The sequence below is a fragment of the Diadema antillarum genome, unplaced genomic scaffold (genome assembly GCF_040938485.1).
Source record: "Diadema antillarum isolate AM-2024a unplaced genomic scaffold, OU_Dant_1.0 scf00000208, whole genome shotgun sequence".
Lineage (NCBI taxonomy): Eukaryota > Metazoa > Echinodermata > Echinoidea > Diadematoida > Diadematidae > Diadema > Diadema antillarum.
The window spans coordinates 26,068-53,689 of NW_027271097.1; the positions used below are offsets into that span (position 1 = coordinate 26,068).

The following is a 27,622-nucleotide window of genomic DNA, read 5'->3' on the forward strand; positions in this document are numbered from 1 at the left end:
GACACAGCTAGTTGATAAGTGACGTTTCACAGAGAATATAACAGTTACTGTAACTGACATTAAATAAGGTCACAAAAATGCAAAGTTTGTTTGTCTCAGGTTGGTGAATTCACAACTGGATGCACTGCCAATGTCAAACTACAAGTCACTTGTAAAGCAAGTATGGAAGGGAAAAAGTTATTGTAGACAACAAAGAAACAGCTGTGAAATCACTAAACGGAGTACACATGGTATTAGTTGTTAATGTTGAGAGAGGGAGGGCACCATGCCACACGTTACCCATTCAGCATCCAGCATGCTCAGCACACCAGACAGAGATTTGCTTACGGCCAGAATCTCCTGACGACAATCAGCCAACATTGGCAGTACCTGGGCAAACGAGGGCCTCTCCTGTGATGACATCAAATTTGGATCAAAACAAAATTATGTGGCATCTGTTATGAATCAATTAGGGGTAAATCAACCTGCACATCTACATACAGAGCTAAAAATCTTCTGGATCTTGTGTGATAAATACAACTGGAAGTACATACAGGTGGGTCAGATCAACCTGCATCCACTATACATTACACAAAATGTTTTGCTAATGAAAACCATTACCCCGGTACCTTTACAAGGAACAGTCTCCACAAGGAGCCCTCTTTGAACGATCATATTAAAGATACAGGTCTTTCATGTACTACTGCAATGACCAAACACTCAAAACAGGAATAAATTATGGACAACAATGATTTGTCACCTGAAAAGTAAAACATGTAAGTGATTATGTTATTGATAGTTGGTTTCCGAGCAATTTCACTAATTTCAACCTTACTCATAGTTCACATGTGCTACACGTCTTCTTTTGTAGGTATATGTGTATATGACAATGAAGTAAAGTTTTGCATCATTTAACCTCATGGTTTCCAAAGACTAAAGAACTCAAATTCAATTAAAACATTAAACATTAAACATACAAATTTGGGTTTTGTAACCATAGAGCACTGCACAGTGACTGACCACTTGAAAGACCAGTGGACATCACAAGAACAGCACTGTGCTGTCCCAGTGGCTGACCTATCAGAAGGCCAGTGGAGATCACCAGACCACTCTGACTCCTTACCTCTGGGGTAGGAGACCACATCATCTGTAGGATGTTGACAATAGACTTTGGGATGGTGATGGCAATGGGTGGCCGGGTACTCCTGTAGGCCATCTCAGCAGCTGCAGCGGCTGGCTTGAGATGTGCGAAGGGGAGCTCACCGGACAGCAGCTCCCAGAGACAGAGGGCGTAGCTGAAGACGTCAGCTTTGATGCTGTATTTGGTGTTCTGAGTGAAGATCTCTGGAGCCATCCATCTCAGATTCTAGGTCGGGTTTCAGAAATAATTCGAATGAGACCATCTCACACGAGAGGCAAATAAAAAACAGGCACACTCATAAAATTGGCAAACTAAGAAATTTACATAGCAAATGACAAGTCCTTTTTTGTCATTCCGAGCTTAATACCTTCTTAATACATTTCTTGAATTTTTAGGTCTTTTGATGTTTTGTATTTAGTTGTCCATGACAAAGAGGGTAGTTTGATGTCACATTCTGATGAGAGCAGGGTAGTTCTTTAAAGGAGCCAATGTCATAATCTAATACATGTCAGTATGAGAGGTAGACAATGATGATCAGGCAGGACTAGCCTTATCCAAAATTTCAACTGCACCATATGATCAGTAGCTGTACACTACAAACCGTACACAATTCAATTCAGAAAAAGCAAATATTGACAATGATAACTCAAGATAGAAATACAGACGTCAAGATCCACGGAAAATACATTATGACTGATAGAAAGCTTTGAAGCATAGCATACAGGCAGTACAAACTCTGACAGAAGAGTCTTACCAACAAGAGTGGAGAAACAACACGACCTGCACTGTGATATTTGTAAAATAATGACAGAAAGAAAAGCTTAAATGCATCCTCCCCCTCCAATTTCTAGTTAATACTTAAAGGATGAAGTTTAGTTATAAACAATCATTTCCTCACTCCTGGTTGTTTTGTCATGTTGTCTTCATGAACTGACTTGACAAAGCGAGATTCACCAAAGTCTGCTACTACTGCATGTCCCACATCATCAAGCAAGATGTTGTGACTGAAAAGAAAAAACCAACAAAGTTATATGGTTGTTATCTATTCTTGATTCACAACTGTTACACAATGCCAGTGAGAAACCTTGACAAGATTGTGCAGTGTTTTGTGGGAAAATTGTCATAGACTGACAGACAGATAGATACACACACATAATACAAGGCATGGTCACACTACGCAAAACTGTGCGTAGTTTCACTACTGAGTATTTTGTTTTGCATAGTTTGGTCAGTGTGACCGCAAACTTCTCAAGAGGTTACCATCATAACTTCCCGCGAAACTTCCTGCATGCACTTGGGAAGTTTCTCACTTCTCATGAAACTACATGCAGTTTTGTGTAGTGTGGCCGTGTGCAGCTAAAACTTCAAGAAGTTTGTGACACAATAATAGATCTATTCATGTCATACGTATACGCACATTGTGCATTCTTTTGAACACCATTGTGTGTTTGCATTTTTGCTTGTGCTACCCATTGTGATTTGGACCTAGAAAAGGTTAACAGACTTTTAAAATGCTAACATGACTCACCTATTGAGATCCCTGTGGATGATTGGTTGGGGTAGATTGTGAAGGTAGTCCATTCCATAGGCTACATCCAGTGCTATCAACATTTTGGACTGCAGGTCAATTGTTCTGACAGTGACAAAAGGTGAGATTGCATACTGGTGATAGTGGCTTCCTGACACTGAGAGTTTTTAGTTTAATAAGTAAAAGTAAGAACCAGCTCAAGTGTCTTCTAAGTAAAATTATTCTATTAAAAGTAATATGCCATAAAAATTGTACAGATTATAGTGACTTCCAGAGAGCAGACTTCAATTGTGATTCATACTAGTTTTGAGCTCAGCAGTTAAAGGTATAAATTAGCTTCCTGTCTCTCCAAATTTGAAAGACTAAAAGATGCCTTCTTCTGTTCGGAATCATCCACCCCTTCCAAAAGAGATGCCAACCAATTGAGTATTAGTTCTCAGGTTTGGATCATACACAGCTAAAGCTGGCTGTACTAAGTATGATTTATATCTTTCCTTGATTAAATTCAATTCAATTCAATTCAATTCACTTTATTGATAATCATAAAAATGGAAATATATACAGAGTAAAATGTGTCGGGGAGTTCACAAAGAAAGCCAAAGGCTTGAGACAAGTGATCCCCTTTACGAGAGTTGGATACATAAGAATATACATGCAAATGCAGATTCAGAGTTACATTCAGATTACTTCATGACAGTTACAGATAACATAGACAAATAAGATGAGATAAAAGACATATGCTACTACATTACACAAATAAAACAAACATACAGAACAAGACTAACAAAGATGGACTGATACAATTCAATAGGCATTTAAAAGATATTGTTTATATCTAGACTTAAAAGCACTTTGATGACTGTATTCAGAAGTAAAGCTCTCTTTGACAAAGTTCCAGCTTCAAACAACTTTCACTTACAGGTGGCATATGCTTCAAGAGGAATAAGATTGTTATTTGTATCTCATTAATATTCTCAGGCTGAGCAATAATATAGGAGCAAGAACGTAAATGTACTGCTAGAGTTATATTTTTATGTGAATGTTAACAGACATGTAAAATTATGACATGACAAAAACCTCTTTCAAGTGACAGAAGCATCATAATCTTGTATGATATGTTATGACATATTTACAATGTTAACTACTATTGTAAGTGATATGATGCCTATTTCAATTCAAGACCCCAAATTACCTCTTTCAAGCATGTTCTTTATCATTCCAATATCATCCTAGTTTCAGGCAAATACCATATATTATATAATTATCATCACCATGAAAAGAAGAAGAGACAACAAAAGAATTCCAAACCTCTTCTGTATGTGCAGCAGAGAGAACAGTGACCCTCCAGAAACATACTGAGTGACAATAGCAAAGTGCTGTGAAGGGAAGAAAACAGGGCATTGACAGCATTGTAATATGGTATACAACATTGTAATATAGTACATATACAGCATTGTATTATAGTATACAGCATTGTAATATAGTATATAACATTGTAATAGAGTCTACAGCAACTTGTGCAGCAGCTGAAAGTTATATCTACACAGTATCTTGAAAGCGCAGCAAGTTTATTTAGTGTAAGTTTCAAGTTGCAGTTAACGACCTCATGCAAAAGAATATAAAAAGATTTTTTTTCTACCTCTCATTTTCTCTGAGAATATAATTATATATATATATATATATATATATATATTGAGTAGGTTGTCCCCGTGTTGGCAAGATAACAAGATAAGAAACAAAACTGGAACAAAGTTCATGCTGTATTCACCAACGGTTTATTTCTGCACACAAATTTTCGAGCGTCTCGCCGCCATTTCTCGAGTGTTGATACTGAGAGAACAATAACAAAATTAAGCCATAACAATATTGCAATCGTGTTACCAAGGATGCGCGCTTTCACGCATCAATGCTAGGCATCCTAGCACCCAGCACGAATCCTGGCAATAGTGCAATGTTACTTCATAATAAAAATTCAACATACACATAAAGTTAAAGGACAAGTACACCTTCATAGACATGTGGGCATAGTGAATGCAGCAATATTAGTAGAACACATCAGAGAGAGTTTGAGGAAAATCGGACAATCCATTGAAAAGTTATGATTTTTAGAAGTTTCTGCTCTGTCACGGCTGGATGAGAAGACTACTATAGCTTGTGATGTCACATGTGTACAACGATATAAAGAAAGAATAAAGAAAATTCAACATATTTTCACTTTTCTCGCAAAACAAAAGAACACTGGAACTTCTCTCTTTCAGAAGGCATGGTGAATAATATTACCCTTAACGTATGTCAGTAACAAGTCGAAGAAATGTGCACTTTATTCAAAAAGTAAAGTTTTGTGAAATTCTCTTTTTATTTTTTTTATTTTCCATGTGACATCATACACTGTAGTAGTCTTCTCATCCAGCAATGACTGCGCAGATACTTTAAAAATTCATAACTTTTGAACGGATTGTTCGATTTTCCTTAAACTTTCACTGATGTGTTCTACTAATATTGTTGCCTTCACTCATCCACATGTACATGAAGGTGGACTTGTCCTTTAATTTATGTGTATGTTGAATTTTGAAAGGAATAATGTACTGCTTTTACATCACCACAGCAGCTGCGTCCTCAGAGGAATTACTTCTATATCAGTTTTTTTATGTATGCTTTATACTCACTGTCATTTTATTATGACGTAACATTGCACAGTTGCCAGGATTCGTGCTGGGTGCTAGGATGCCTAGCATTGATGCGTTAAAGCGCGCATCCTTCGTAACACGGTTGCAATATTGTTATGGCTTGATTTTGTTATTGTTCTCTCAGTATCAACACTCGAGAAATGGCGGCGAGGCGCTCGAAAATTTGTGTGCAGAAATAAACCGTGGTGAATACAGCATGAACTTTGTTCCAGTTTTGTGTCTTATCTAATATATTTATATATATATATATATATATATATATATACATATATATACATACATATATATTTACATATATATAGAGAGAGAGAGAGAGAGTGCGAGAAGAGGCCTCGACCATTTACAGCACCAGTGTAGCTCCTTCATTATTTATATTCAGCGCGAGAAGAAGAGCATTCTTGGATGATATAATTATATATATATATATATATATATATATAAATGAAGAAATAAACTGGTAATGCACTTTTTTGCCAATAAGGAATGAGTTTATTCGACTCATATTTTCAGCGGCCTCCGCCTTCTTCAGTCTCGACAATGCCGGTATCAATGATACTGTCATTGTCAAGACTCCTGAAGAAGGCGGAGGCCGCTGAAAATTTGAGTCAAATAAACTCATTCTTTATTGGCAAAAAAAAAAAATGCATTACCAGTTTATTTCTTCATTTCTTCATGGAGCCAATAGGTGAATTCTCAACATGTTTATATATATATATATCAATGGGGGAGAAAATACATGTACATATCACATTCCCTTGACACAGCTTGGAAAAGAATATCAAATCTAAAGACCTTTAATACTTGCTGAAAAATAGGACCAAGAGCTTGTAACAGAACTGAGAAAAATCTTATCTAACATTCAAATGTATATCACAACATATACAATGTCACAAATCAAATTATGATTGAACTGTTTCCTGACAGGCTGATAAATATGATATGGCAGAAACACTTCACCTGCATTCTATATACCTCTCCTCAAATAAAAAATGTGACACACATTGAGAGACTGAATCCCAAGATAAAACTACTTGTTCACACTTACACTTGGATCTTCAATGCAAGCACCAACAAAGCGGATGACATATGGACTGTCCAGACGACATAAAATAGAAACCTCTCGACAAAACATGTCCACATCAGACTTGGCACTGAAAACACTGGAGCGATACCTGCAGCAAGAAATTCTCTCATAATTTGTCACTTTTCAAAATATAGATTCTCATCATCACAGAAACTTTTATTTTAAAAGTAATAAGTCACCTATTTTCAGCATACGTCACATAAGCATATATACAAATTATGACAACAAAACAGTAGTATAATCATATCTTTGCAAATGGCAGGTTCAAGGCATATTTGCATTATAAACCTTAATTTGAATTTATTTAATATACTCTTTTAAGTGTGCTTGAAATAATGGTACATATTGACATATGATTTTAACAAAATACTCAGCATGTTACAATAAATCTATGAAAAATTAATAAGAGACATACAGGGTGGTTGTCAAAGTACATAATAGCTTGAGCATCAATAACCGATGGCATAGATTACATGGAGGAGGTGGCACAGGGGCAAAGACATTGTACTATACACTGTACACTTTAGGAAATATAAACACCCTCATTGTTCTTGTGACTAAATTCACTCATATTCTTATAAGGTATTCATATGAAAAGTTGTTTTGCTGCAAATAGTCTCCCCAAATTTGAAAATATACAAATCATATATCTGCACTGAAATACGAATGAATCGTTTGTTCACCAATAATGTGAACACAGCCCCATTCAAAAGAAATTTGTGGGAGAAATTGATATAAACATAAGCCGCTGTTAAGAAGCCAGTATTTACAATCAATCAAATGTTGGATAACTTACCTCTTTATTGCAACTGTCTTTTGTCTACAGTAGCCTTTGTACACTTTTCCAAATGAACCTAGGGAAAATTATACAACTTGGTACATTAGACTTAAGAATGGTACAGCCTGTGAGTCTCAGAACATCATGACACGAATGAACTTTCATTTATTCTGAACCATCATAAATACAGTACACAAAATATGAGTGGTAAAGGCTGCAAATAATGAACTGAAAAAACTTCCCTGGTATTTAAAACATTATTTTTTAACAAAAGCTTAGGTACCTTATTTGACATTTCATCTTTTATCTCAATAACCTCTAAACTGCAACAACTGTAATAACAAAATTACACAATGGCAATGATTAGGTAACAATGAACACACAGGAAATTCATTGCAACATTGCAAAGATAGAGACAGACTGTTTCACTCTTGAAAACAGCTTTACTTACCACTGCCAATTGTTTCTAGGAACTCAATCTCTTCAATATCAAGGTGGAAGTACTTGGGCAGTGCTGTTCGGAGATGTAATACATTGATTTTCTCTGGGGGGAAAAAAAAAGCAAAATGAGAAATTACAATCATTAAGTCACCAACTTGACTGCAATACTTCATACCTTTCATGCCTATTAAAATTGAGCAATCCGACTTCAAACTTCTGGTAATATGGAGGGAGAGGGAGGCAAGAGAGAGATTGGGTATGTGGAGCAGTCAAACTTAGTCATCTCAATTTAATCTAGTACTGTGAAACTTGTCCTTTATTTATCAACCTACATTGCAGATGGGCAATTTGGCATGATTTGAAGACATACACAATAATAACTCACTGGCTGAAAATGAAATACAGGTGAAGGCCATAAGCACTGCTTACTATTTGACCACAGAATAGGCGTATGCAATTCAATATCCTATCTTAAAAGTTAATGGTGCTCGAAACTACAACAAAGAGAATGTGAAATTACAATAATACATTACAGACAAATAAAACAGAATTCTAATTTCTAAATAAAGGAGAGACAGATAATACTTATACATACTACAAACAGCAACTGCAGGTAAATCAAGCAAAGTAAAGTTACCTTTAGTAATGCAACGTAGTTTACCCAAGGGGGATGGGACAGATACATAAGAGCCATCTACAAAGAATAAAAACAAGATGATACAATCAAACATAGCCACAAAGGTAAAGAAAAAAATAAAAATACAAACACAAACACAACTAGAAATGTCGCTTTGGCGACTGGTATGCCTCCGCCATAATGCATGATTTTCCCAATAGGTCTAGATAGTACATGTGGACAATGAGTGATTACATTTTCACAAAATTGGCAAAATATTGAAATAACAAATTTGTCACAAATGTGTTGAATGTTCACCTTCCTTGACCTAGGTTTAATTGGATGAATAGGAGAGCATGTATCTAGGGATTTAAGGACTTTAACTTGACTTTGACCCATTCATACATTTAGGCATTGAGTAATTTTCAAGGTACAGGTGTGGAGAATTGGTGTGAATTTCTGAATTGAATAGTAAATTGTTACCATTGTCATCTGGCCCTTGACCCTAAAATTCATAAGATAATCACTTTCAGGTAGAACATGCATAATATGTACTAAGTTTCAAGATAACTTGAGCCACTTCCGAGATATGGAGGAAAAAGTTAGTTCAGCACTTTCACTTGATCTTTGACCTTTTGACCTTTGAGGCAAAAAAAGAAGAAAAAAAAAAACTTTCCAGAGAATTTCTATTAGGTTACACATGCATACACCAAGTGTAAAAAAAAAAAATAACCCTGCTGGCATTGCATAAATATGAGGGAAATAGTAAAATTTTGAAGTGTTGCACTTGACCTTTGACCTTTGACCCCATGAACCCTACATTCTCTAGATAATCAATTCCAGTCAGTACATGTATATACTATGTTCCATGAAGATACCTTGAAAAATTTTCCAAGGTACGGAGAAAAAAAAGAAGTTTTAATATTTTTACTTGACCTTTTGACCTTTGACCTTTGACCTCATAACCCAAACTTTCACCAGAGAATCTTAATTGGGTAATACATGTATACACTAAGTTTCAAGAAAATATCTTCAGGCATTCAATAGATATGGTGGAAATAGTGAAATTTTATGTATTTGACCCTGACCTTTTGACCTTTGACCTCATGACCCAAACCTTCACGAGAGAATCTTAATTGGGTAATACATGTATACATTAAGTTTCAAGAAAATATCTTCAGGCATTCAATAGATATGGTGGAAATAGTGAAATTTTATGTATTTGACCCTGACCTTTTGACCTTTGACCTTTGACCTCATGACCCAAACTTTCACCAGAGAATCTTAATTGGGTGATACATGTATACACTAAGTTTCAAGAAAATATCTTCAGGCATTCAATAGATATGGTGGAAATAGTGAAATTTTATGTATTTGACCTTGACCTTTTGACCTTACACCTTGAGCATGTGCACCCAAAAGTTGATAGGCACAACTTCACCCCCTAATACACATACATGCCAAGTTTCATTAGGATACCTCAACAGGTTTTGATAGTTACCTTGTCCACGAAATTCATTACGGACGGAAGGATGCTACGACGGACGGACGGACGGACGGACGGAAGGACGGACGGACGGACAACCCGAAAACATAATGCCTCCGGCACCACTTCGTGGCGGAGGCAACGGAACTGTACGCTTAGTTATGCCATTATCTCTGATGCAGTATTCATGTGGTATGTTGTCTGCATATATCGCATGTCTGCACTTACACAATTGCAACAAATATTCTAACAAAGTAAAATCACAGTGAACAAAACAGTGACAAAGAAATCCACAGCTGTGTTAAGGCTACAAGATGACAAGTCAAAATGACTTGACTTCTATTTCATCTCTGAAATTCCAAGTCTTTATTCACAAAGAGACATGCAAGACCAAATGACAATAAAGAAATCTATTCTTGGCGCATCCTCAGCACATTCTTCATTTACAAGGATCCAGTGAATACATGATATTGTTATCAGAATAGCATTGCGCAAACTTCAGTTTAAATCTAGCCATAAAGCTTCCCTACGGTTTAACTAATGCTTGTATATAGCATGAAATGTGCTTCAGAAAAAAGAACAGAAACTAGTTTAACAGGGATAAGTTATATTGTAACAATGAATTCATAGTTGTCATATACTGATCCACAAAACACAACCATAAAAACTTATGCTGAGCTCTTTTCTACATAAGCTTCCTCCTTTTTGCACACAAGTAGTAGCACATCTGAGAAACGTAGGTACAAATACACAAATCAAAAGACTAAGGTAATCAAATAAAAAGCAAACATGCACACATTGTAAAGATTAAAGATGCACCAAAGGCCCAATACATACCCCCACCAGGCTGAGAGTAATCACCACATGCCGATTCATCCTGAGGGCGTTTGTGATGTTTGAGTAGAGTGACTATAGCATCGTGTCCTGGGAGATGGTATCACAGGAAAGAAATTAAAAACATCCATGATGACTGATTTCTTCTCAGCAATCACACATTACATCACTTTCACAAGATTCAATAAGGTAACATGTAATGCAGTGAATGAAATATACTCTTTCACAGTGACAAATCTCAACATATTTTGAAAATATTTGAAGCACATGAAAAACATGAAGCTCACAGAGATCGAAGGATACTTCACACTGCACAAGAAGCTCAACATGCCCATAGAATTGTGAGGGTAATGCCACAGAGATGATCATTTCAAGTAGAAGAAGATAAATAATGTAATCATCAAACTTACAGTTTTTTGCTCTGCAGTATCTACCATAGATACTACAGAGCAAAAAATTATAAGTTTGGTACCGTATGATGAGATCTCTCAGAGCAGTGCATACACTAACCAATGGACTGTACATGCCTGTGTTCATAAAAACCTTTGATGAAAATTTCACGTAAAATATTTGCTAGCATGGACTGGATGTAACGCTGTGACATAATTTCTACAATACTTTGACTGCCAATTGGGCCTGGGAATATATCGCATACACACATTTTACATAGAAGACTCATTGCAAATACAACACAGAGTGACACATGAAAGACACAGGGAATTCCTCCAGAAATTTGAGGTTAGGCATCACTTTAGAATAGATCGTTGTCAAGGTGAGAAATCTTTCATTACTATTCATTTTCATTTGGATACTTTGTTACCATACTCATAGTGATGACAGAATATTGATGCATGCCTGCACTGACAAACTGACAGAGGAATGGATCAAAAGACTGCTTTTGTCTCTAATATCATAAAATGTGATTTCAGTGCTATGCTGCCAGTAATATGAGTTAATCACATCATGCCCATCTCCAGCAAAAATGTCTATGACTCCCGATCCCCCAACCCAATTCCCCAGAAAATAAATAGCTTGCATACAGGATCAGGTCCTGCTCTGTACATCATACCTCTCTGGTATGCCCAGACCAGACAGGTCTGTTCCTGGTCCTTGTCCAGATCACCATTTTGCTCTGATGCCACCAGGTTGAGGTCCGCCCCATTGTCCAGCAGGAGTTGAACCAGGGCATAGTGTCCATGGTAACAGGCACTGTGGAGTGCTACTCAGGACAAGAACACAAAGAAATTTATCAGCCTCATTATCATCATTCTTGCCACAGAAATTTGGGTGAGAATGCTGCCTTCCTGAATGATTTCATAAAGTCAGCCTCAAATCTTCATAAGGAAATTCAAAAGTTATGCTGGAGATAATATCTTTCATACCTGGTCGAGAAAATACTGTATCTGCTGTAAAGAAGCTTGAAGTATGTATTGAGGATGTTATAGCATGGATGCGCTCACACTCACTCAAAGTCAACAATGCGAAGTCTGAATTTATGTTGTTTGGTTCTAAGGCTCATCTGTCAAAGTCTGGAGCATGTACCTACGTATTGTATTATCAAAGTAGGGGATTCATTAATTCAATTGTCTAACAAATGCAGAAATCTTGGTGTTATTTTCGATCCTACTCTGTCTATGTCATATCAAGTCTCTAGTATCTGTCAGTCTGTACGATACCAATTGCGTAACTTGGGGTTTATCAGAAAGTACCTCACTCAGTCTAGTACAGAAGAGATAGTTCATGCACTTAATACTTCTCGTTTGGATTTCTGTAATGCTCTACTGTATAACACATCAAAATCACAACTAGACCGTCTTCAAAAGCTTCAAAATAATGCAGCCCGTTTAGTTTTATTGTCACCTACGAGAAAACATGTAACACCCTTACTTATCTCTCTACACTGGCTACCCATTCATTATCGTATCATGTTCAAGTTACTGCTATTTGTTTTTCATTCACTGCATGGAACTGCTCCTCACTACAACTGTAGCTTGATTACCCCTTACAATCCCTCTAGGCGCCTCAGGTCTTCAAACTCATCTCTACTTGCTGTACCACAAACTCATAATTCTTGGGGTGATCGGTCATTTCTGTATGCTGGCCCATTCCTATGGAATAGACTCCCACAAAACATTCGTAATCTGTCTTCTCTAAGTGAGTTTAAGAGCTCACTTAAAACCTGGTTATTTAGACAAGCTTTTTTGTAACATTTCCTCTATTCTTTTTTTCATACATCTTTTCACTGGTATTTTCTCTCTGCCTCTCTTTCTTGCGCCATGAGCACCTATTCATGATGGATACCGGAGCATTACAAGTGTTCATATTATTATTATTATTAATGAAGACAAATGAATACTGGTAATGAGTTCCATAAACTAAATGTGATGTGAAAGATATCAAAGAAGAGTGAACAAGGAGTTTCATATACCAGCATACTTTGTATGTAGTATCCAAGGTATCACTGCATTTGACACTACTGTAAATCTATCTATGATATGTCAGTGAAACAATAACAATCAGTCTGAAAATAATAACTGAGAGACAAACCTGTATGCCCATCTCTGCCTTGTGTGTTAATATCCACACTGTCCTGCTCCAGCAGATATTCAACCAGCTCCAAGTTTTGACCATAGGTGCAAGCACTGAAGGCAAAGGGCAGTACAGTTGTCTGTTACTGCAAAATATCTGCATTGAAAGAACTGTTTGTGGCATTCCTTGTCCTAAAGTAACTCAACCACTGACACAGTAAAATTTTGCTTTATTTCATTTTAAGCATTAATCATAAAGCGTGATAACATGGAGTGATTACAGAAAGCTAAAATGTGTTGTATTTGTGGCATGTTCCTGTGGCAAAAGACAGGAATTACCGTACAAGTACGAACCTTTAAAAGATAGTTGAAAGAATTGATAAATACAGCATTACTGCAACTGCTTTGACAACAAAATGTAATTCTTGTATTTGAAACTAATGCTGAAAATGTCTGTTTTTAAATATCTTCGATTACATCATACCCTAACATGGATGCACACTTTATCTATTCAAGTAAAGGCTGTCGGTTCTAGAAGCTGTTCAGTTGACCATGAGAAAAGATTGCACTGTGGTTTGCGTATCATTAATATTCGCATAGTTTCTCTACACATTACACTGACAGTGTACAATCAGTTGTACGTTTAACATAGGCCTATACATCACCATTACATTTTTTTAAAATTCCATCATCACTGAGGTGAATTACTTCCACCTTGGTTCTCACCTATGAAGAGGAGTTTCACTAAAAATGTTCTCCACTCTCAGACTGGCTGGACCTGCTTTGCAAATCAAAGTCTTTACAATGTCTAGGTGACCAGCATAGCAAGCCCTGGAAAACAAGGATCAGAGTAGTGAGAGCCTGATCTAAATCTTGTGCATGATACACAGGGTCTTGTACATGATACACAGGGTCTTCTATATCCCTTTATTCATTTTCCAAATTTCATGCCCAAACTTTGAGAATCTACATGTATTCTTTCTGGTCTGGAGATATCTTTGTTGTCTGGTGCATAATTCTATTACAAACTAATAACCACAAGAATAATAACACCTTATTTTTTTTTATTGTATAGCATAGCTTTGAGTGTTCTTCTTTTCTTTTCTTTTTTTTTGTATGCATCTGAAACAGCCAAAGATGTAATATTCACACTTCTCTAACCTTCCCTGGGTTCACATTCTTCATGGATAGGAAAACACTAAAACAAACAAATGAATGAATGAATGAATGAATGAATAAATAAATAGATAAATAAATAAATAAATGAATAAATAAGTAAATAAATAAATATATATATATATATATAAAAGAATCATTACAAGAGAGCAGAAAATAATTTGATGTGGACTGAATTGTCACCTCAACTATAACAAATGTCAATATATGCAGACAAAGCTCTGCATACCCCACTTGGATGTGATAGAATGAAGAACCAGCAATCTGTTTTCTATCAAATTATAAATATTTTCCACAAAACTGAAAAATTAGAGCAATATTTGGTATATGATTAGTGTTTTAAAACCAAAAGTAACCTGTTTTCTACCAAAGTAATTACATCATCCACAACACTGAATTACAGCAATATTTGGTATTTGATACATGTTTTCAAACCCAATAGAGCAATCATAGCTAGGAATTGAAAACATCACAGAATCAAATTTATTTGATGTAATAGCCAATTTAGTTGTGCTCTATTTGGAAATCATTACACAAATGTTTGTTGACTTGTAATATACTTCAATCTGTTCAAACCCAAAGAAGGAACTCACAAATGAAGAGGTGTGTCTCCGTATATATTAACTTCATGTGGTTTGGTCCCAAGCGTTGGCTGCAACAAGTTTTCAACAATGTGAAGATGGCCACCTCGGCAGCTGAAATGCAGCGGTGTGTTCTGCTCATTGTCTTGGGCATTCACTGAAACATTACCAACATTAAGAATCAGACACACACACAAAATCTCGCTTTGAATTTATAGATTGACAACATACAAACACTTTATACCTTACAGATTAAACACTTACACATACAAACACTTACACATACCTTACAAATTAAACTTCACATCATCCAGACAGCTTCATTTAACAAGATGCATTCATGTGATTTTAATATTGGAGCACTATTCAAAGCTTATGTTCCCCTATCACATTTTGATAATGCATCATTTGAAAAATAAATAAATAAATAACTTCCAACGAAAAGTGTATTCTAGATCAGTGGATTAACATCCATATTTTCACTGCAGATAAAAGTTTATCTATGACAATGGAATTATAGTGTAGACCAGTAGAAATTAAGAATATAGGGGCAAAGGAATTTATTTCACATTGAACATGCAGAGAAATGTATTCCTACTTTATTTGCTGTCTGGTATAGGTTGCCAATTTATAATCTTCCCAGTCTTCCCAGATGTCTCACCATTAGCTTTGTTGTTCCGCCGACCTTTGACCAATAATTCCACAATGCTCTGATAGCCTTTAATGCACGTCAGATGAAGAGGAACATCCCCAACCTCTCCTGGAAGATTAATGTCTGCTCCATGGTTGATCAAACACTTCACCACCTAGCAACATGGAAGTACAGAGTGATCACATCTAGATTAATTGAGTTCATGTTGTCCTCAATTCATATTCACTAAATTTACACAGCACTTGTAGAATGGCTACATGAGTGTAAACCATCCCATCTGCCGATTACTGTGTCTCATTTAAATACAACAAGTGACCATTACAAGCAAGTGGCCACAATACACAGGTTGCTGTGTACAAAGTCTATACAGCATTAATACTTCTATCAGGGACTTTAAAATAGCTTGTTTTAATAAGGAAAGGGAAATTCTAAAGTGTTACTTTACCACAGTGAAAAACTTCACATGACTTGATGAGGATATTTTCCTGTGACAGACATGGTGATGGTTGCCTGCATAGGCTGTGAGAGTACTACAAAAATGTCATACAGACATCACAGTTTAACACACCTTTTTTTTATGACAATGTGTTCAGTTATTAAAACTTGATGGTTCTTGTTAGCTATACTAACCTTCTCATGGCCAAAGTAACAGGCTACGTGCAATGGAGTAAACTTCACTGTGTCCTTTACATGGATATCTCCCCCACAAGTCAGCAAATACTCCACTATCTGTCAGACAAGTACAAAGGTAAAAAACCTAGATTACAATGCAATAAAACCAAATAATGCTTCTGAGAAGTTAATCACAATGACAACTTGCTGTAATAGAGCAATATATCACAGAACACCTGCAGTTGATAACAGGAAACAATATCAGTAACTATCCATCCAATACGTAATACTGCAACATAGAGTACTGTGTGCAAATACAAATATACATGCATGTACTGTAAACCATTGAATAATTTCATAACTAATTTGGGTGTTTTTGTTTTTTCAGTGAGATGAATTAATTTGACTACAATTCTGATGCTTGTTGATATGTTTACACTAGAAATGGCATAAAGTTACATGTACAATAGAAAGTGAACAAAATATTCACCCATATACATGTATGTCAATATTTCACTGAATGAAACACATTAAAGGGTGTGTACAGTTCTGGTCGAGGTGAGGATTTAGCTTTTAATGTTTTGCGAGATATTCTGAAACCACTCTATGAGATGTTAAAAGAGCATGCAATTCTAATGGTATCAACAGTTTATTTGATGAAAATCGGTTTTGAAATGGCTGAGATATCCAAAAACAGCATGAAACAAAGAGATCCTAATAAAGTTGTGGCCTGTCGCCTTTTATTATTATCACTTTTTTTGGATATCTCAGCAATTTCAAAACCAATTTTCATCAAATAAACGTTAAATCCTTCTTAAAATTACATGCTCTTTCATATTTCATAAGAGGTTTCTCATTATCTCACTTAGAAATGTTCAAAACATGAATCCCTTCCCTCAACCAGTACTGTACAGTCCCTTTAAATATTCACACTAAAGATTACAACACTTTGAAGGAGGGGTATGTGACTCTAGCATCATCTTTCATAGACCTCTCCAATTTTCTGTGCTCATAAATACTTGAGAGACTCTCTATGCTTTAGAGGACATGTAAGAACAAGATAACTCAAATTTTTTAACATGAACAACAAAAAGAAATCATCCTTGCTGAGAACACTATGGAACTACAATGTAGTTACACATAAAATGACTGTACTGATCACAATGTTTCAGTCACAGTGTTTAAAGAAGACGACTAGACAAGTGACATCATGAAAATTCAATATCTTATAATTGATGTTTTAGTAAAATGATGGTTAAATTCCACTAGTCTGTCACCTTTCCAAACCCGTTGAGGATGGGCTGATTTTGCTACAACACGCATTTCCTACAGAAACTTGACCGAGTATACTCGAGGACTCATCCTTGACAGGTTAAAAATACTGTTTTCAATGACAACATTGATTCAGACACATCCACACTATTCTTACACCCTGTAATCCTAAAATGAATGTCTATAGTGCATTGATCTGCAAATATAATGGCATTAAATGTGCATATACAATGTTTCTGCTCCCCCACTATAATGTGCTTACATGGCTCATTTATTATTTTTTTTTTGACTGTCATGTCATTGTGAACAGAATGCCAAATCATGGCTGTGCATCAGAAAAAAACTTGTGATAACAGCTACAAGAAAAACAAAATGATAACAAAAGGTAGAAATCCTGAGAGCTGAATGATATTGCCAGAAGAATTTGTATAATTTCTGCATTCACTAACCAAAAAAAAAAAAAAAAAAAAAAAAAAGAACTTCTGGACAAAAAGGCTCCTAGCCGCATATGGGGAAAAGGAGTTGGTGATGATTACACAATGGTACACTCCAGCATTCCACTGCACAAAAGCTGTGTTTGATCAAAAGTCAATGCTTTAAACATAGACTAAATGTAAAGCACAACGAATCATTATTTTCAATTCAATTTGAAGTTTGTATCAACTATCTATCCATTGGTATGGTATTGCAGCAGAACATGCACTGCACTTCTTTGAAATGATTACATACCTCTTCATTGCCACATAGACAAGCAATATGGATGGGTGTTATTGAGCTGTAGCCAACCAGGTTAAGATCTGCATTTTCCTGCACAAGGTCTTTGACCATATCAACATCGCTCTGTAGGATATACCAAGAAAAAAGTGGTTTGTTAGCATTAATATCATGGTGTCTGATGTAGTCAATAATCCCTTTGGCTCATGTCTACACTCAGAAAATTAAAAGAAAAGTAAGTCAAGTTCGGTCAATGTCTGCTCCATGTAAATAATGCTTCAGAATATTAATCTCTTATCACTGCTACACACATCTCTAGCTAATTGCTGCACACACTTCAATTCCTTTTGCATAAGAGTAGCTGTCAAAACATCATAACATTTTTATTTTCTTATTTGGGAAACCAATAATACTACAGTAATCAAATAAGACGCTAAAAGTCATTACCTGCATCTGGCTTTGCATTCATATAAAAGTGATAATCAAAGCTATCATTACTCACTACAAGACTCAAATTGATATAATGAGTAGATACAATGTAGAGGAAAAGAGAGAATAGGAACAGACAGACAGCTCTATAGACAAACTGAAAGACAGGAAATGAATACACTCTAAGCACATGATCTTTTACTCTACCTGAAAGCATGCCAGGTGCAATGGAGAAAAGCCGTTTCTGCTCAGGCTGTTTGTTCTCACACCAGCATGTACCAGAAATTTGACGAATGGTTTTGGCCCTGTGAGAAATGGAGAAAGAGAAATTGACTACGGAGGCACTGAAACATCTAGTATACAGTATACAAGTCATGGCTCATGACTTGTATACTGTCATGCTTGTTCATGGCAGAATAGATACAAAATTTTGCTTGTGAAAACACAAAGAAGGGCAGGAGGTGAAAACATAATCCATCATCCATGTCACAGATTTACTTTGTCTTGAAACAAAAATATGCAATCTCACATAATGTGAGTGGCAAATGATATTGTATTAAACCGAAGTTTATGGGTTTCCGTAAAAATAAAGCAACAGCAATTTTCCTACAAGGTTAAAATAAAAAACTAACAGGGGAACTACATAAAGTAGGCCTATACATGTATTTGGCTTGAGATCAAGACAATCTTGTGTTGTATTACAATCACATTCGAACCTTTACCAGGGCAATTTTGCCTGGAAAAAAAAAAAAAAAAAGGTTATGCATGCTGCAACAGGCACACACATCAATTAGGTTAGACTTTACCATAAATAACTCTGGATCCAGCTTTAGTGAGACAATGTGTTGAAAATGTGTACTACTTGTAAGTATTTTCAGCAGTAAAGCAATGACTGAATGGGATGAAATTTGGTTGAAATCGTTCAGGAGACACAAATTTGTATCCTTAAGGTCTAGTGTCTCTATAATGGAGTAATTATGACCACATACTAATGTCTCCCTACATTGACATCCAAAGATATGTGATAAATATTTGAATTGAACTGTGAACTACCAATATGACTGTTGGTATGGGACAAATACATCAGAAATATGATTTGTTTGTGTTATTTATCACAAGAAGTACCGGTACACTTGAAAATATTAGATAGGAAATATTTTGGAGATTGATAATTTCAGTCTAAACCAAACAATCACATGTTTTTACATGATGTGTACAATCAGATAACACATACTCACACAAACACGGAGGAAATTTTCAATGTTTTTTGTTTCTGGAACAGTGTTAAAAATAAACTTTGCAATCTTTGCATCAGGAGCAAGTCTCACCCAGTATATACATGTAGTAAGTATTGTAAAGTTGTCAGTCTCTCACCTGATGAGGCACACGTGAGATGAAGAAGGGTCAGACCGGTCTCTGTCTTGGTCATCATACTCCGCTCATCTGCCAGCTCCAGGACATTGTCTGTGTCCCCCTCCCTGGTGGTACCACGGCAACGACACAAATATCAGAAAGAGGCCACAGTGAGAAAATTGGAATAGTCATTTAGGACCCTTTGAATATTTAACTGGGAGATGTTGAACCATTGTAAACACTTACAAGTACTGTACACTCACATAACTTATCAAACGATAAAATACTTCTGTCCATCTGATCACTATATCGCTCTCTCATTTGTAACATTATTCATTGCTGCCATCTTTTAAGTATGCATGAAATGCCCACACAACAACTGAACAAAACAATTTCTAGGGTCTGTTTATTTGCCTTGGTAGACAATGCAAAGTTTAAGAATAAATCAGACAAATATTTCAAGAGAATTATTAAACAGACTCTTGACATTGAAAGAAAATCTCTCACATTTTTCTTGTTCTCTTACCAGCATGCTTGCTGTAGGCAGCTAAACTGTTCCTGGTCTTTGGGGTACAGATCATCCTTCAGTCTTGTTTTCAGCACTCCATAACTCTCAGTGATTTTCTTATTCCACTCCTCTGAGAATAGAAGGTTACAAAGTAATCTATTGAAGTCTTTGCATTTTGAAACAAGTGCAAAATTATGTTTGAAAATGGCGGAAGTCTCTTCTTGTCAATTCAAAGCCACAGCACTGGATAGTATTTTAAATGCACTCACTTACAAGAAGCAAGACAAGGAAGTCAATTCTTGCAGTTAAATGCATGTTATGTCAAAGTTTTAAATATCTTTTTTTTTCACTTCAGGTTATACTAGTTAGTCAATAACCACCCAACCACCCCCCCCCCTCCCCCCACACAAACAATAAGCTATGGCCCATTTCATTATTTTATTCAAATGTCACTACAGAATCTAACACTACAAAATGTTTTATTTATGCTTTTAAAATGTCATCTAAACACATGAAAATTATCTCTAAAAATAAAATGCCTATGTTGATTTTTCTGAGATACTTAAACCCATATCTTTGATGACCATAGTTGCTATGTTTAATAGACATTGGACCCCTGTCATGATAGAGCTACACTTTTATACAAATTATTTATCAATTGCTCCCTAAAATGCGAATTCATACTGAACAGGGCAACAGTCATTTCATGGATAATTGTTCTCAAAAAAAAAAAAAAAAAAAAGATTCTGATGAGAAAATGTGCAAAATGTCCAAAAACATTTGGTGGCTAGTCAGAAAACCCAGAAACTATTTGTATGAGTTTGTACAATATACAGTGTAACACCATGGAATTTATTTCACTAACCTGCACAAGAAGAAGTGGGCCTGGACTTGTATGCTCCCATGGCATTCTTACAGTTTGGCTACACTTGCCTTGGTGGGATCTCTAAAAAGAAGACAGTTTGATCAATCAATTAAGAGTCTACTAGATCTACTTGTAAGTGCTAGTAAAAGTTAAGTGCGACCCCTGACATGTAATGTACACTCAGTATGTGTATGAACTAGAAATACTCAGCAGAAAAAAAAGTCATGAACAAAGATTACTACCGGTTCTCAAAACATGTAAACATTGAGTCATGAGAAGTTCATTGTCAGTAATGTCACTTGAGATGAATTGTTGACTTTCAGTTTCAGTTTCATATAAAACAGAAATGTTATATGGTTAATCATTAATGAGATGCCATTCAAGAGTAAAAATAATAATAACAATAATAAAAACCTACCAAGATGTCTCTTGCCCACGGAGTCTTGACAGTAAAAGTCTGCAGAATAAATCAATAATGCAGATAAGGCTTACAATTCTACATGCTTACAACAGACTGTGCCAGTTCTTTCTCATCTACATTGTAAAGTTTTAGGTAGAATTTCAACATTAGTAAATCTAGATCTGAATTTAATTTTACTTAAATAAAATCCTTGGTCTCCCCATACCAGCTACCAGCCAGCTAGTTAAAACACTACCTAGCCCGACCAGACGCCATGCTAGTGCACGGCGACTGATGGTGTGTGATACACCAATCTATTAAACCCCTCGAACACGGCCACACAACAACAAAACTGTTGAAAATTTCTACATTCTTATCATAAATTTTACAAATCACTCACGTGAATTGAGATGCTTGGACTATGAGCATGGTATATCACTCAGTCCGTAGCAAGCCCTCACGCAACATACACTGAGCAAAAAGTCCAATCTTAACCCGGAATGCTGTGATCATTGCTGGGCGATTCAAAATAAATCTTTCCCAGCAGCTTTGAACGATGCAAATTGCGCTGCTAGAGTTTGTACGGTCGACAGCACCCCCTTTGCCCATCATTTTGCAGTGCTGCGCCGACATTTCGAAATATTTCTGCGATTTCTACAATCTCTGCGGCGTACATAAATTAAAAAAGGTGTCATTTTTTATAAGTTGTGAAATATGTATGTCAATATCGATAGCTAAAGATGGTAGCTAAATAGATAAAGTTTCATCTTATGTAGACTAGTCTAGTCTGAGTAACAAATATGGTGCAGTAAATTCAAAATAGAATCGGCGCCCCGGAATAATAAGAATAAGATTAACTAGACTTGGAATTTGTCAACACTGACAAATTAGGTGATCAGATCTATTTGGAAATCAATGATTTGAGTTCTGATGGCAATATAGGCATGACCATAAATGTTTCATCTGCGTTTAGGGGACATTGGCCGTGTGACGTTTGGATTCTCATTTAGAAAAGGGAGTCAGACCTGCCATCTTTGGTACCGAATTCCGTATACACTAACGAAGATACAGAATGAAGTATATTTGACCTTTGACCCCACTTTGCACACCCAAGATGGCATCTGAGCAAAAAATAGTTATTTTGTGAGATGATTCTTGTAACATGGTCTTTGCGTGTGCGAAATATGGGAAAGAGAGTACATGTATTCACCAAGATACAGGATGAAACATTTATGACCTTTGACCCTAATTTACATACCCAAGATGGTGTCCGATCAAGTAGTTGTTATTATATGAAATAATGTAAGTGACATGAACTGAACATGTTCAAAATATGGGGGTGATAGAGGCTGTTTTTCTTGAGTTATTGCAAAGAAAGTTGCAGAAAGAAAGAAATATCTCAATACATCGAAGATAAGCTTTAATTTCAACCACGTTTTTTGACGTGATTATGACGCCATATGAAAAAACGGAGGGTACATGACGATAGCCCAAAGTCTCAGCTACAACCTATTAAAATCTGGGAGAAATTTACGTACTTGTAAGGGTAAGTGAGCTAGTGCTCGATAAAGACAGTCATGTCAATTTTCATTTCCAGATAAACTCCACTTCAATAGAGATAACACGTAAACCGGTCAAATTTGACAAGGTTACTTTCAATCCATTTTAACGAGGTAATGACATCACCCAATCAAAACTATGATGAACAAAAAAGAAAGAGCAAATAATAAGCTACAACATATTAAAATCTGGGAGAAATTCACCGAAGGGTAAGTGAGCTAGTGCTCGATAAAGACAATCGTGTCAATTTTCACATATAGAAAAATTCCCTCCCATAGAGATAACACGTCATAACGAAGATACAGAAAGAAGTACATATGACCTTTGACCCCACTTTGCACAGACAAGATGGCATCTGAGCAAAAAGTGGTTATTTTGTGAAATGATTCTTGTTACATGGTCTTTACGTGTGCAAAATATGGGAAGGATAGAACATGTATTCACCAAGATACAGGATGAAACATTTATGACCTTTGACCCTCATTTACATACCCAAGATGGTGTCCGATCAAGTAGTTGTTATTTTATGAAATAATGTAAGTGACATGAACTAAACATGTGCAAAATATGGTGGTGATAGGATATGTTTTTCTTGAGATATTGCAAAGAAAGTTGCAAAAAGAAAGGAATATGAAAATACATCGAAGATAAGCTTTAATTTCAACCAAGTTTTTGGACGTGACTCCGACACCGTATGAAAAAACGAAGGGCACACTTACGATAGCCCAAAGTCTCAGCTACAACATGTAAAAATCTGGGAGAAATTCACCAAAGCATAATTGAGCTAGTGCTCGAAAAGGACAGTCATGTCAATTTTCATTTCCAGAAAAACTACACTCCCATAGAGATAACACGTAAACTGGTCAAAGTTGACAAGATTACTTTCAATCCATTTTTACGAGGTGACGCCGTCATCCAATCAAAATTGTGTTATAACATTTATGAAAGACCATTTAATAAGCTACAATATACTGAAATCTGGGTGAAAATTGGCAAAGGATATGTGAGATACGCTCGAGTGAACTTGAAATTTGATGACGTCATTTTGAAAATTTGCTTTTTTTACTTTATTAAGAAATTTGATATCTTTTAATCATTTTTTCAGCATTGCCAACCCATAAAATGACATGTACAACTCATCAGCTTTCAGAATATGTAAAGAAAATGGGGGGTTACCGTCCATCCTGACGAGTAAAATCGGATTGAAAATTGGTGTTTTTTTTGCATAGTTGCACTGCATATCGCCATTGACGCGCGCGCAGAATTTCAACTTTGACGGGCCCGTATGACGTCATATTGAGTCGGATTGACTTGAAACTTGGTAAAAATATTCCTTGACATTTCAGGCATCCGATAATGGTAAAAAAACGGGAAATTTCTATTGCATATGGGCTTTGCATGCATATATGTGCGCGCGCGTACATGTCCGTCCAATTTTTTCAATTTTTCAAAAACTGCTCAAAATGGTCTGAAACGTGTGCAAAAAAAATTTGAGCTCGATTTGAGCATACAAATATTTCAACGCGCGCGCGCACGTTTTACGGGTATAGATGAATTTCGAAAACATGAGTAGAATCAGCTTCATTTGAACTATATGTGATGTAAATTTCATTGAAAAATTCCATTCCATTAATGAGATATGAATGAGAATGTGTTTTCATATAATGACGTCATAGTGACGTCACGGTCGACTGATCACTATGATTTTATAAAATTTGTCGTCTTTGGGACATGATACACTTGGTATGAGTTTGAAATTGATACTGTGAGAACTTTCTGAGTAAGTAGATACACAACTTTTGTCCAGAAATAAAGAAAGAAGAAGAAGAAGAAGAAGAAGAAGAAGAAGAAGAAGAAGAAGAACAAAGAATCTGTACAGATACAGAAGGTGATCCGAGAGGATTCTAGGATCACCTAACAAAGAATCCGTACAGATACAGAAGGTGATCCGAAGGATACTCGGATCACCTAATGAAGCTAAGCTTTGATTATTTTAGCCGAGTTTTTCTACGTGCTTTTGACGTCGTATGAAAAAATAGAGGACCCATTACGATAGCGCAAAGTCTCAGCTACAACATATTAAAATCTGGGAGAAATTCACCGAAGGGTGAGTGAGCTAGTGCTCGATAAAGACAATCATGTCAATTTTCACATCTAGAAAAATTCTCTCCCATAGAGATAACACGTCATAATGAGGATAAAGAAAGAAGTACATATGACCTTTGACCCCACTTTGCACAGACAAGATGGCATCTGAGCAAAAAGTGGTTATTTTGTGAAATGATCCTTGTAACATGGTCTTTACGTGTGCAAAATATAGGAAAGATAGGACAGGTATTCACCAAGATACAGGATGAAACATTCATGACCTTTGACCCTAATTTACATACCCAAGATGGCGTCTGATCAAGTAGTTGTTATTTTATGAAATAATGTACGTGACATGAACTAAGCATGTGGAAAATATGGTGTTGATAGGGTATGTTTTTCTTGAGTTATTGCAAAGAAAGTTGCAGAAAAAAAGAAATATTTCAATACATCGAAGCTTTAATTTCAACCAAGTTTATCGACGTGATCCCGACATGGTATGAAAAAACGAAAGGCACAGTTACGATAGCTCAAAGTCTCAGCTACAACATATTAAAATCTGGGAGAAATTCACCGAAGCATAAGTGAGCTAGTGCTCGATAGAAATAGTCATGTCAATTTTCATTTCCAGAAAAACTGCACTCCCATAGAGATAACACGTTAACTGGTCAAATTCGACAAGGTTACTTTCAATCCATTTTTACGAGGTCATGCTGTCATTCAATCAAAATTGTATTATTACATAACTGATAGAGCATTAAATTAGCTACAGCATACTGAAATCTGGGTGAAAATTGGCCAAGGATAAGTGAGATACGCTCGAGTAAACTTGAAATTTGATGACGTCATTTTGAAAATTTACTTTTTTTATTTTATTAAGAAATTTGATATCTTTTCATCATTTTTCCATCATCGCCAACCCATGGAATGACATGTACAACTCATCAGCTTTCAAAATATGTAAAGAAAATGGGGGGTCATCGTCCATCCTGGCGAGTAAATGGCGGTGTAAAAAGTGTAAAAAAATGGGAAATTTCTATTGCATATGAGCTGAGCGTGCGTATATGTGCGCGCGCGTACGCGTCCGTCCAATTTTTTCAATTTTTCAAAAAATGCTCAAAATGGTCTGAAACGTGTGCAAAAAAATTTTGAGCTCGATTGGAGCATACAAATATTTCAATGCGCGCGTACACGCACGTTTTAAGAGAAAATATGAATTTTGAGAAAATGAGTAGAATGCCCATAACTTGAAATATATGTGACGTAAATTTCATTGAAAAATTCTATTCCATTGATGAGATATGATTGAGAACGTGTTTTCATATAATGACGTCATAGTCACATCATGGTCGACAGATCACTATGAATGATTTTATTAGGCCCGTCGTCTTTGGGACATGATTGATACATATATATGGTATAAGTTTGAAATTGATAGGAAGAACACTTTCTGAGCTAATCGATACACAAATTTTGTCCAGAAATAAAGAAAGAAAAAGAAGAAGAAGAACAAAGAATCCGTACAGATACAGAAGGTGATCCGAAGGATACTCGGATCACCTAATTACGTAGTGTCCACTCGATACAGCCCTGTCACGACTTTAAGAAACCACTTACGTTATACACTTGTGTACAGTGACAGGGCTGAGTAAACTCTACACCACATCCCGTGCCTGATTTCGTCATTGCGGAGGCCCGGAGGAATGCACAATTTGAGATTGTCACCAGCTATAGGTTCTAGGCCTAGGCCTGTTTTACTTGCCACTCGGCACTGTGGTAATTACAATACATGAGACAGAAAGTCACGTACGAGCGAGTACACCTTGCGTGCCCGACCGGCCGGTGACGCGATTCGCGAACGGACGTGATGATGCATGGTGATGCGATGAAATGGGCGGCCGACGACGGCGTGAGGTTAAGGAATTCCTAAACAACATCAGTATGAGCGGATGGGACTATTCCCCGAAGCCTTGACACACAAATTGTGATGAACGCGGAATACTCACCAAAGTAACCGGTAACGGCAGCAATGACGTAGAATATTTACTAAGTCATAGCATAATCTCGTTCATCTTATATCTTGTGCTCTTCTCACCGAAGAATACCTCGACCCAGCCAGGTCCCGTTATCCATAGAGTGAGAATTGAGAATGAGGTTTCTGAGTTGTTTCTCTCCTCTCACCGATTTACGATGTTTGACCTATGAACTGTTTTGTAATGACGTCATTGATGGGGTTCCGGTAATCTCGCGAGCGAGTGACAGACAACGTGCACCACACTGACCAATCCACGCCACGCGAGTACCGTACCG

At 36.3% G+C, this 27,622-nt stretch overlaps 1 protein-coding gene across 1 annotated transcript; it reads right to left on the minus strand.

Annotated features, from left to right (window-relative positions):
• Window positions 1-217: 217 nt before the first annotated feature.
• On the minus strand, window positions 218-27,481 carry LOC139724188 (serine/threonine-protein kinase TNNI3K-like). The gene is made up of 23 exons (XM_071635333.1): window positions 27,319-27,481; window positions 21,683-21,721; window positions 21,265-21,345; window positions 20,418-20,529; window positions 19,913-20,016; window positions 18,746-18,843; window positions 18,125-18,235; window positions 16,142-16,240; window positions 15,521-15,665; window positions 14,872-15,016; window positions 13,829-13,933; window positions 13,122-13,216; window positions 11,644-11,793; window positions 10,578-10,664; window positions 8,276-8,332; window positions 7,649-7,741; window positions 7,216-7,273; window positions 6,381-6,507; window positions 3,957-4,024; window positions 2,649-2,753; window positions 2,019-2,124; window positions 1,103-1,345; window positions 218-390 (listed from the first exon to the last, which is right to left on the minus strand). The coding sequence occupies exons 3-23, from the start codon at window positions 21,302-21,304 to the stop codon at window positions 241-243; spliced, it is 2,298 nt and encodes a 765-aa protein (XP_071491434.1). The 5' UTR covers window positions 21,305-21,345; window positions 21,683-21,721; window positions 27,319-27,481; the 3' UTR covers window positions 218-240.
• Window positions 27,482-27,622: the final 141 nt, after the last annotated feature.